Genomic DNA, 12,813 nt, shown 5'->3' on the forward strand with positions numbered 1-12,813 from the left:
AGAGTGGTAGTAACTGCGGTTAGAGGCACAGCTCGTGTCTTCTTCTAAAGACTCTTTCCCTGAAAAAACACATTTTAAAAAATGAAGCCTATGGGCTTCCCTGGTGGCGCAGTGGTTGAGAGTCCGCCTGCCGATGCAGGAGATACGGGTTCGTGCCCCAGTCCGGGAAGATCCCACATGCCGCGGAGCAGCTGGGCCCGTGAGCCATGGCCGTTGAGCCTGCGCGTCCGGAGCCTGTGCTCCGCAACGGGAGAGGCCACAACAGTGAGAGGCCCGCGTACCGCAAAAAAAAAAAAGCCTATGATCCCAGGCAAACGTGTCTACAGACAACTCCAGCCCAGGGGCTTCCAGAACACAAGCCCCGCCGGTCACACAGGACTACGCTAACACAAGCTGCTGCACCCCGAGCCCACAGCCCTGGTCACACCGCCCTCTGCCTAGGGTACCTGGACCCCTCCCTCGAACTTTCTGAAACTCCCACAGCTCCTTCCCATACGCCCTCAGCATCATGTATACTCCCCGCTCTTCAGGCTGGGATGAGCGCAGTGTGCTTCCGGTGCATCTCCACATCTTGTTCATGGTGTTTTCATATCCTTTCTATGAGTTACATTCACGGTGGTTTCATATCCTTTCTCTGAGTTACTTCAAAAAGCAGCTAATACTTCAAGGCACTAGTTACTGTGGAGCAAGCACTTTACGCACATCAATGCACTTAACGTTCCTAACTCTGTGGTAGACACTACCATCTGCACTTTGCACATTATGAAGCCACAGCTTCGAGAAATGAGGTAAGCTGCCCAGAGTCACACAGCTGGTAACAGGTAGATCCTGGCTGAAAATACAGGCTTCTGGCTTCAAAGCCTTTATTCTCATCCCTGACGTGTGCTGCCACCCTTGAGCACCTGGGTGCACTCTCAATCACCCTGACAGCACTGTGAGCTCTATGAACAGCAGTGACCAGGATTTGCTCAACTCTACCCCACAGCATCTAGAAAAATGTCTTATCTGTGCAAATACTGACTGGATGAATGGTAATGACCTCACTTCCTAAAGACTCTTTCCCCCTAGATCAAGCCTCCGGATGAGCAAAATAACCAGGCAAGTAGAAAGGATACCACTGGCGTATATTTATTTATATATATATATATATATATTATATATATATACATATATACTATATATATGTATATATATAATATATATACATATACATATATATACATATACATATATATATGGCCCCAAATCAAGAAATATAACATCGCCAGCACCCCAAAGCCCAGTGCATCCCTTCCAGATCACATCCTCTATCCCCTAGAGGTAAATGCTCTCCTGATTCTTATCGTATTCACTTCTTTGCACCTTTTATGTTAAAAGATTTTACTATTATTTCTAAGCATTAGTTTTTGCTTGATTTTATATTCTTTTTTGTCTAGCACCTTCTGCTAAATGAAATTGTGATTTCATTCACCCCTGTTATTGAGTATAGCTGAGGTATGTATTTTTATTGCCTGATAATATCCCACTGGATGAGTATATCAAAATTTACCCACTCTACAGATGATGGGTATTTAGGTCATTTCTAGTTTTTCACTATTATGAACAATGTCACAAAGAACATTCTTCTACACATCTGGTGCACATGTGCAAACATTATAAGATATACCTAGGGGTGGAAGTGCTGGGTTAAAGACAATGAATATTTCCAACTTCATTAGGTAATGCCAAATTATTTTTAAATGGTTGAAACTATTTCCATTCTCTGACAGTATGCATGGGGATTCTCTAGTAATATCTTTCTTTCTGTGGTTTATTTCACCTTTCCTGATTACTAATTGGGTTGTGTACCCTTCCATATGGTTACTGGCCGTTTAGCTACCTGTTTATATGAAGAACCAGTTCAAGTCTCTAGCCATTTCTCTTTGGGGTTGTCTGTTTTTCTTGCTGATTTGTAGTTTTATGTTGGTTACATATGTCAAAAATACCTTCCTCCACTCTATGGCTTGTCCTTGCAGTCTCTCTACGTGATCTACTGTGTCTTTGGTCTTCTTCTCCAGGCATTAATTAATTAATAACAACACTCCCAAATTTATATCTTTAGCCCAGACTTCTCTTGTTGAGAGAACCTGCCTATTTGTTACTTACATTTGGATGTCTAGACATCTCAACTGCACTTCTGACCTTGCCACTCCAAGTATACTCCACTTGCCATCTTTTCCACCTTAAATGGTGGGAAAGAACTCTGTTCTTCCAGTCATTGAGGCCAAAACCAAAGTCTTCCATGATCCTGTCTTTGACTCACACCCACTTCTAATCTCTCCTAAAGTCCTGTAAGGATAGTCCCTCAAAATGCACCCAAAATTCAATAAAATTTTATTTGTAGGTGAAACCTGTGGCCTAGGGTGATGGTACCTTATTCCAGAAAATTCCATTTTCTTCTGCCAGGCACCAGAGGTTTGGGTCTGCCTTAAGCCTAAACCAAAGCTAGCTCTCTAGCTCACCCAGATGATGCAAAACTGGTTCACTCTGGTCCTGAGGGTGTAGCTCTTCATGATTCCAGCTTAAAGTGGGGGTGACTTTTCTTTGTCCTCACCTATGGCCAGCCCCGTGTTCTAACTTCTGTAACCCCAGCTCCACACAACTGTCAAAAGCACAATTCAGTTTCTTGGCTGTTCTGTAACGAATAAATAGCAAATGTGCTCAGGACAAAAGGAGGCTTGGGTGTTGGGTCTCTTTCTCAGTTCCTACCCTCCCCAGATCTCCAACAGTTGTTCATGATCTTGTTAGTTCTTTCATTTATCCTCGGTGAGGTTTGCCTGAACTGTCGAACCTGTCATTTTCTAAAGGGAAAGGCGTATATAACTTTTGCAAGGGAAAAAAATAGGTAGGCCCTTCCAGAAAATTAATTATTTTTTAAATGTTGCTTTCTTGTCAGCATCCTCAACACCAAGGACAAGCTCTCACCTCTGAGTGGAAGGCTCCAGTACATGGGGCTTCCCGTCCACTCACAGTACCTAAGAGGCTAAGTCTGAGTTTCCTAGATTCCCAGCAGCATCATGCTGCTTAAAGCATTAACACCTTTAGGGCTTCCCTGGTGGCGCAGTGGTTGAGAGTCCGCCTGCCGATGCAGGGGACATGGGTTTGTGCCCCGGTCTGCGAAGATCCCACATGCTGCAGAGCGGCTGGGCCCGTGAGCCATGGCCGCTGAGCCTGCGCATCCAGAGCCTGTGTTCCACAACTGGAGAGGCCACAACAGTGAGAGGCCCGCGTACCGCAAAAAAAAAAAAAAGGCATTTACACCTTTAAAGAAATCTGGTTAGGAGGGAGGTTTAAAAAAGATGCTCCACAAATAAGATAAAGAAGTCCTTTAGGCTCTAGAGTTAACCTGCAAAAAATAATCCATTTCGTAAAAACTAGCCTTTTCTTCTTTGAGGAATAGAGAGTATTTAGCCCAAAGAAAGAATTCATTCTAAGCTGAGACCTTACTGTAAATTAAAATAAAAAGCCCCATCTTTCTTATCCAGTTAATGAATAAAGAGGAAAAAGGAAAGTAAAGATAATTAGCAGCAGGATATAACTCTGTATTTTAAGGTAATTACTAACTGGGCTGAGTGTAAACTGTTTTGAAAATGAAAAAAAAATTTACCCAATAAATGCAAAACGTTGCAACATTTATAACTGTAGTTTTGAAATCATTTGAAAAGTGTTTCCAGTGATAGCTCAAGTCCATCTACAGTGGAGCCAAAGTATCCTTCAAACACCAAGATTCACCTTTTCAATTAGAAATAACAATGCTTACCCCTATGCTGGTGAAGAAAGCAACCTCTCACTCCAGCTTCACCTTACTATTTATTTATTTATTTTTAATTTATTTACTTTTGGCTGCTTTGGGTCTTTATTGATGCGCGGGGGCTTTCTCTAGTTGCGGCGAGCGGGGCCTACTCTTTGTTGTGGTGCGCGGGCTTCTCATTGCGGTGGCTTCTCTCATTGCGGAGCACGGGCTCTAGGCGCACAGGCTTCAGTAGTTGTGGCTCGCAGGCTCTAGAGCGCAGGCCCAGTAGTCCGTGGCGCACAGACTTAGTTGCTCCACGGCATGTGGGATCTTCCCGGACCAGGGATTGAACCCATGTCCCCTGCGTTGGCAGGTGGATTCTTAACCACTGTGCCACCAGGGAAGCCCACCTCATTATTTTTAATTTCCTTTTCCTTCTACCTTTATTTCCTACCCGCGCTTTCCCGTATTTCATCAAAGAAGTCAGCCTGGGAGGCTTCTAAGCCCTTGCCCTTGCCCTTACACTTTGGAGAGGCTGGCACATTAACTCCGGCCGTAACGACAACACACATGCACACACTTTGAAAAAAAACTCAGTGATTTCTGAAGACTAAAGAACTGCATCAAATTTAGTGCATTTTCTAATCACAGTGCAAATTATGTGAGACTGAGAGATTTCTGGCATGCTGCTAACAGGAAAGTTTTGGCTTATAATTTGCCCTCTGGTGGTTGCAGCATTTAAAATGCAATGAAAACATCCCAGAAGCCTTTTGCAGATGCATTGTGAACACAATGTATAAGCCCCTTGCTCCGTGAAAAGAAACAAAGAACACACAAAGCTGAGGTTCAGATAATCTGGAATGAAAAACAACAAGAAGAAAACCCAACTTTGCCCCAAATGTTCTGTTAGCTATTAGGTGATGGCCAATTTTCCTGCTCAGCATTAATAGCCCTGAAAAACTAAAAGCCAAGAGGGCCACTGGTCGAGCCAGCTTAATGAAGAACATATTTCAAGGTCTCTTCCCCCCTGCCATCAGGGAACAAGTTTTCACCTGAATGGATGCAACGGCAGTGTTAGCCTCGGTGCCTTTAAAATGAACTAAACAGAGTTTCATACATATTTATCACCCTGACATGTGATTTTGCTGCCTGAACAAACAAAATCACTGCACTGCCGTCTTAGTGACTTGGAGAACTTGAAGTAAAAAAAGGGAGCCTCACGGATGGACCTAGAGTCTGTCATATAGAGTGAAGTAAGTCAGAAAGAGAAAAACAAATACCGTATGCTAACACATATATATGGAATCTTAAAAAACAGTACTGATGACCCTAGTGGCCGGACAGGAATAAAGACACAGACGTAGAGAATGGACTTGAGGACACAGGGGAAGCTGCGACGAAGTGAGAGAGTAGCATTGATAATATATACACTACCAAATGTAAAATAGATGGCTAGTGGGAAGCAGCTGCATAGCACAGGGAGATCAGCTCGGTGCTTTGTGACAACATAGAGTGGGGGGACAGGGAGGGTGGGAGGGAGACGCAAGAGGGAGGAGATATGGGGATATATGCATACATATAGCTGATTCACTTTGTTATAAAGCAGAAACTAACAAACCATTGTAAAGCAATTATACCCCAATAAAGATGTTAAAAAAAAAAAAAAGGCAGCTTCAGATTCTGGTGTACAGGCTTGAGAAGGGAACTGGGGGTCTACACTCACTTCTAATGCCTGAGGACACTCCAGCTGCCCAGAGACACAGCCTTGCAGAGGCTAGGGAAGTGCACGCTGCAGGAAAATCCTGCACCCAATCACTTGGTATTGGAAGAAGAAACTACTTCTCCAGACTGAGGGGAGGAGAGGGAGAAGGAAAATGAAGGTAAGCCTTTGCCTAGATGAATAGGCAGATTTGGAGACTTACTGAAATCCTTCCTCTCAGTTTCACTCCGAACTGCTCGGCAATACATCATTTGGTATTGGCAGCTTCAGCAGTGGTTTTTGCCCACAACTTCCTTCCTTCCCTCCATATATCATCTTTCCATAGATGCTAGGAAACTGCAACTGCTTTAATTCCAGGAGGCATTTTCACCTCAGGGAGCAAGTCAATAATGGTAAAAATAAGCCATGCCACTTAACAAGAGATCCAGGAAAACTTTATTCGTAAGTGCTTTCAACCATCAATAAGAATGTGCCTCCCCCATAAGAAAATGAGTACAATAATTTCTATTATAGCTATAGTGGCATTACTTTCTGAGGACCAGATCCAATTTCAAGCGTGAATCTAAAGAACAAAACTACAAACCTATCTGTTATTTTAAGGTCTAAAATTTGAATACTGGATTAGAGGGAAAAGATTCAGAGATACATATAATACCTAGTACTCTTATCTCACTCCTGTTCCAGCCTTTTAAAAAAAAAGATTAAAACAAATATTCATTACCTTTTGGCAGTGGTCTTGGTTGAGAAGAGTGTAGGCCACAAGTGAACAGGGCTTCCCAAGAGCAGGAAGTGAACCTGATGCCTTGGGCTTACAAAAAACTGAGGAGAAAATCCACGAGTGCTAAAACCACCATCAAACTCAGCAACAACAGATCTTGCAGTTGGCACTGGTGACGGGTGGTTGGTGGTTAACAGTTAGGCGGCGGAATTAAGGATTTTTTTTTTTAAGTTTTAAGACTGAGGGGCCAATGGAATGAATCATATCAAGAGTGACAAGACAGTTAAGCCAATCATTAGAGCATTCTGTTTATGCTAGCTCTTAACGATGTGGGCAGTCCAGAATCTTCCATCACTGCAAAATGAGCCTGACTTTGCAAGGAGCTCCCGTGCACTGCTGTCCATGACAAACAGATGCAACTATGATAGTGAAACCAAGTAGGGCCCTTCAGGGCCTTACCAGGGAGAGATCTCCATCCTACCCCCGTCCCTGCTGCAACCCCTGCCTCTTGGTCTGTAGCAAAGCTTTAGCCTCCTTGGCCTTCTCTGAGTTCCAAAGAGCAAATTTAACCAGAGAAGTGAGAAAACAGTCAAGCAAGACAGAATAATAATAGTTTAGCCATAAAACAAAGTCAAGGACCTTTAGTTCCTCTTCAAGGGCTATAAATAATATCCTAAGCCATATCCTTGAGTTGTTTTGCAGATACTAAAACCCCCACCAGGTAGAAGTTAGCTGCATGCTGACCACCAGCACACATAGACCCCAGACCGACTGGAACCAGAAAGTTAATGACTGAGATTCCTGAAATATCACCATTACCGCGCCATCAACCAATGAGGGAATCGTGCACGAGCTGATCGTGCACCTTGTAACCCTCTCCCCTCACATTGTCTTTAAAAACTCTTCCCTAAAAGCCATTGGGGAGTTCAGGTCTTTTGAGCACAAGCTGCCTGTTCTCCTTGCTTGGTGCCCTGCAATAAACACTGTACTTTCCTTCACCACAACCCGGTATCAGTGGACTAGTTTTTTTGCGCATCAGGTAAGCAGACTAAAGTTTGCTTCAGTAGCAACTGCAGGACTGTGAGCTGTAAAAGTCAGTGACACAGAAGGAGGTTTCAAAAGGTAAGGACAAAACAGGCATCAGAATTTTTAAATTTCCTTTTTAGGAAGTAAGATATTTTCCGATTACAAAAGTAACGCACGTTGCTTTCTACAAAATGAGATGGAGCATAAGAAAATTAACATGGTGGGGTGGTGATGGTGGGATGAACTGGGAGACTGGGCTTGACACCTATACACTAATATGTATAAAATAGATAACTAATAAAAACCTGCTGTATAAAAAAAGTTTTATAGATCAAAAAGAAAATTAACATAACCTATAAGCTCAGCACCCAAGTATAATTACAGCTAACGTTTCAGAGAAGAGTCTTTTAGACTTTTTTTCTAACATAAATATTATATATCAAATTCTTCTGAAGAGTTTGCTCATAAAACATTTCTTATAAATTTTAATTACAAATTATGATTAAACTAAAACCTCTCTTCAAGGCATTCCAGGGCTGAATTTAGTTCTAATGTAGGCTTGGCATTAGACTAGAAGGCTCTTTTTCAGACCATTTTCACCAATCAGGTCAATCAATCCCATGGTCTGGGCTCAGAAGGATGCGGATCTTTCAGACGACAGTGTTCACAAAATCAAGGTAACTATCTTGCAGATATATACAAAAACAAGGGAGGAAAGCTGCATGCTTCTCTCTGTGTGTGTGTTTTTGTTTGTTTCAGATGGGCTTAACATATTTGGAAACATTGAACCTATCTTCCAAACTTGACCTTCTAAAAGGGCAAAGGGATTTCCACTCATCTACACTTAAATAAACTTGATTCAGTTTTTAAAGGTATTAGATACCACCTCTATCATAGCAGATGGGAAGGGAGGTATCTCCTCTATAGTAATAATCTCGTTTTGTTCTCAGGACCAAAGAATTCCTTTGAAATGCACATAAAAGCACTGCTCAATCACTATCGGAGACAATAGCCATAGAACAAATGACAAAACCAAAATTGTTTCATAAATAGCCTCTAAGCAGCCTTTGGGTGAAAAATGCTAGACACTTCCCTGGTGAACAGGTCAATTTACTTCTTTGTCCATCAGTGTCACCTGCAACACAGCTTCTCTTAGTAGGCTATCATAACAAGGTCTTATCCAGAAGCAACCGTCCTAGAGAGTCTTAATGAAGTAATTACACAGTTGGAAAAGCCTACTGATACCAATTACTCTAAAAATCTTCCAGATGGAGATTAGTTCTACAATACTGGGTGGCAGAAGATGTGAGCCTCAACAAAGGACTGGCTGAAATCCTTCAGGAAAGCCTGGGGGATGCGTACAGTAGGCCCACAGCTCTTCTTCCCTGCATCTATACAAGATCCTTCCAACTGGCCAACGGTAAGAGGGATTCTCAGGTATTTACCACAAAATGGCATGCTGTGATATCTGGTGTCTAAAGTGAGAGATCACCTACCATGCCACAGAACAGACATAGCTCCAGAACTTGCCAGAGACCTCAACCTCAAACTACCTGCCAACTGTGTCCTTTCAAAACGAAGAACCAGGGGTGGGGAATGAGGAGTTATTTTTTAATGGGTTCAGAGCTTCAGTTTGAAAACGTTCTGGGGATGGATGGTGGTGATCGTTGCACAACAATGTGAATGTACAATCCTTAATGCCACTGAATTATACACTCAAAAATGGCTGAGAAGGCAAATTCTGTTTTGTTTATGTTATTTATATTTTACTACAAAAACAAAAAATATATATGGCGTAAGAACCAAGCTGAGATTCATGAGAGATTGTCTCAGAGACATGCTGACCATCCATTTGTCCAGATTCGACAGGTGAGACCACTGACGGGCTACAGACCCACCTAGAGCTCCCGAAACAATAGACTCACACCCTCGCACCGGACGCTTTATTTTGACTGAGGGCAAACATAAGACCCGGCCATGTGAAGACAAGCGCTCCACATGACAGACTACTCTGGGCAAAAACAGTTTCTTGTGCTGTTCAGTTTGCTTATTATTCAGTAGCTTTAGAAAGATCCATGCCCCTCAAAAAAATTTAAGTTTTTAATATATGAAAATTTTTTTCTCTTGACCAAGTAAAACTAGTTCTTTTAATGTAAGAATTGTGAAAAGAATCACTATGTTTTTCCAAGTTATAGCTTTATTTATAGGATGCTCAGAGCTTAAATTTTAAGTTCAAACCTCCTTATGCCAAGTACATTTCTATAACTAACCTCCTTTTCGTTGCACGTGTCTCTTGTGCTTTCATTCTGTTCAGCAGCTTATTTTAAGGGACATCCACGTCCTTGGAAAGTAGGTGGGTCATGATAATAAGTGAATGAGAGATTAGTTATAAACGACACGCTACAGACCACTCACAATGAAAATAAGTCTTTCCAGAGAAAAGGAGTATAATCTGGCTAGGTTTTGACTGCTTTATAATGTACTTTAATCAGACTCCAAATACCAATGACTATGCAAGTTGAAAACCAAAAAATGTTTCTTGAAGTGTTAAAAATCAGGACACCTGGTTACACACTAAATTCAGAAGAGCAAACGATAATCGATCGCATCCTTATATTTCTAGAAGCAACATGCAGAATAATTCGTCTAATGCTGCCAAGGTGAGGTAGAGTCAAAGGTCAAACTAACCTTCTTCCTCGTTTTTTGTCTAAATCAGAATACACAGGAATAAAGAAAAAGTTTCAATGCAGAAATTTCACCATAAATCTCTGCTAGACAATAATGCCTGGGTACCTCTATCCTTCACATTCCATCAGCTACCATATAAACCAAATTTTGTACAAGACTGCAATGGTATCTTTATTCAGTAATTAGGTAGGAAAATGAGAAGAAAAGAAAGATGGGGTAAAAGTTGCCTGGACCATTGCATGGTCTTAACACTAAGGTTTCTGGTCTTCTCTTCTAATATTTTATATGTTAGAAGGTAAGAGAAGAATTTAGGAAGTTTTTTAAAAGCCCCAAATAGCCTTGTGTTGTAATCTCACTAAAATATGTATTTCAATCAAATTAATGAGTGAAATTGTTAGTAATACCACTGAATAGAAAATACAAGGGAGTGTTCCTACCTTTTACAGCCATCTAACAAAATGGTAACTGTGGTCCTCCTCGGAAAATTTTATACCTCCCCACTATTTTGGACACGCTTTGTTAAATAAGGAAAACTCAGTGTCCTACTCATTCTCAAGTTCATATTAAATACACCGCAAAATATTTGCCCTAAACAAATTCTACTTTTGTACTTTACTAGTAAGCTTCGAGGAAAACCAAACCAAACAGGAAGGGGAGGAGGAGAATCTCTGAACTAGAAACATCAGAACTTCTATATGTTTTGTGTGTTGTCTTCTATACACCATTAGCGATAAATGTTAAGTTTCAACATTTGTTATTTGTTCAGTAACATATTACTCACCCATGTGAACACGATTGTGTAAAATTTTAACTATCACAGATACGTATCTTTTTCTCCCCCCAAATTGACATTTCCCTTTGTGTCCTCACATATTCGTGCAAAAGACCCGCTTCTGCTTGCCAAAAATGTTTATGTAGTCATTACAGATTCAACACTACAGGAAAAGAAATCTCATATTTGGTGTTAATCCTCATAATTCCAAAATACTGCATACAGCATTTACTCCTGTGCTAAGGCCTCAGGCTTATCAGCAGTTTCTTGAAATGCTCAGGGTATAAAATATCTTACCTTACCTCAGCAGACGAGCTAGGAACCACAGAAGCACAGTCTTGAGTATTACACTGCTGCCATCTTTACTAGGTATTTTTAATCTCTAAAGAATTTTAGCTACAACCTCATCAGCAAACGTTTCAAGCAAAGTGCTGTATCACAGTCATTTTTTTCCTAGGGAAGAAAACAGGCAGGGAAGATGAGAGGGGAGAAAAGGTAATTTACCTGCATCAATTTTCTCGAGAGCTCATTAGTGAGGAACTCTTCTTCCTTCTCATAATTTACAGCAAGGGTTTCTTTCTCCTTCTGCAAAGCCTGAATTTTCTTGAATAAAGTGTTACTGATGAATTCTTCTTCCTGCTCAGCCCGGGCTTGCTGTTAAAATAAAAAAGAGAACAAAAAAATATGTTAAGGAAACAGGAATTTACTAATTGAAATATAGTTCTTATTTCCAGAGAGGGCACCCATTTTAATTAGAGCTCTATTTTTAACTGTGAACCAATATACCCCAAGAAGCACAAAACAGAGGAACTCAGTAGCAGCCATAAAAGTAAATCTGTTACCCCAAAGGGCCTCCCTGTATAATGCATGGCCCCTCTTCTTAAAGAGATATTCCAAAGAAATTAACAAAGATTGTTTTGCAATTTTTAGAAGCCATCCCAAGTCAATCACCAGACTACAGAAAGCTTCTTCTCGCATAGGGCAGACGGGTCCAGTATTGGGGTATATGCATCGATTCATGACAACTCTCTACAACTCTCCACATCTCAAAGGTTCAGAGGTAAAATACCTAGGCAACATTTTTACTGAAGCAGAGAAGTACCTCTCGCTTAAAAGTGAAATCGTAAAATCATGTCATCTCTTTAAGATGTTACTGAAAGGGTTTCGGTATGCAATTTAAAAAGCAATACAGATAGACATAGATTAATTTACATGTTCGTTGAATAGTTGCTGGAAGGAAACACAGCAAACGGCTAAAAAGTAGTTAACTGCAAAGCAGCAAGAATCCAGGGAGTGAAGGGTAAGGACGGATGAGAGTGTCATTTTTCACTTATTTATTTCCCTACTGGGAATTTTCTGGAGGTGAGGGCACGGACAGGCATTACTGAGCATTAAAAACAGAAGAAAAGGGGGTCAGGCATAATTCCATGGAGATCCCTTCCACCACCTATGTTCTAACAGAATAAACAGAAAAACCAGCCATCCTTGAAGGAAATTAATCTTTTCAGAAAAAGGGTACTTCTTTCAAATGGACTCAACTCTATTCAAAGTACTTTTTAAACTGCAACATTTTGATGTGTTAATCCCCAAAAATGCATTCCTGTTTCATCTGCCAAGTCCAGGAAGGGAGAACTGCATCAATTCCAAGCCTCCAGTACCTGTCACTTATAATAATACAAGAGAGCTAGAGGGCAGGAGACAAAAGGGCACCTACATTAAACAGTTACCACCTTTTCCTGTAAAAGGTCCGCCAACCACTCCCAACTCAGCTGGTTTGGATTTCTGTACATACACACTGACTTCCCCGACACCCAGGGCCCCCTAGAGCCCTGATTTCTGGGGAGCCCATCCTCCCTGCTCCCCATGATAGCAGCAGAGAGAAGGATGCCAGGGCCTGGAACTGCCTGCCAAGCAAATCTACCAAAGAAAGCCACGTGTATGTAGTACTTAGACTGAAAAACAGCTACGTAGAAAATGGAAACTTCAGGAGGAGGTGTTGCAGTCCAGTTCTTTAAGACAGCATTTTGGGATAGGCCGGGAGATGGGAACAGCAAAGAACACATCACTCATCTAATAAGGTTTTATGACCAGCCAAGCACATCCGGGGAGCAGGCCCT

The 12,813-nt window shown here is 41.4% G+C and overlaps 1 protein-coding gene across 1 annotated transcript in view; it reads right to left on the reverse strand.

Moving 5' to 3' along the window:
- CCDC6 (coiled-coil domain containing 6) overlaps positions 1–12,813 on the reverse strand; it is a 112,076-nt gene that overhangs the window by 46,320 nt on the left and 52,943 nt on the right. Inside the window, exon 2 of the mRNA XM_029245201.1 lies at positions 11,201–11,350. Coding sequence (XP_029101034.1) covers positions 11,201–11,350 — 150 coding nt within the window. The remainder of the gene's footprint in view (positions 1–11,200; positions 11,351–12,813) is intronic.

This window comes from Monodon monoceros, unplaced genomic scaffold (assembly GCF_005190385.1).
Source record: "Monodon monoceros isolate NGI ecotype Baffin Bay Population unplaced genomic scaffold, NGI_Narwhal_1 Super_Scaffold_4, whole genome shotgun sequence".
Taxonomy (NCBI): Eukaryota; Metazoa; Chordata; class Mammalia; order Artiodactyla; family Monodontidae; genus Monodon; species Monodon monoceros.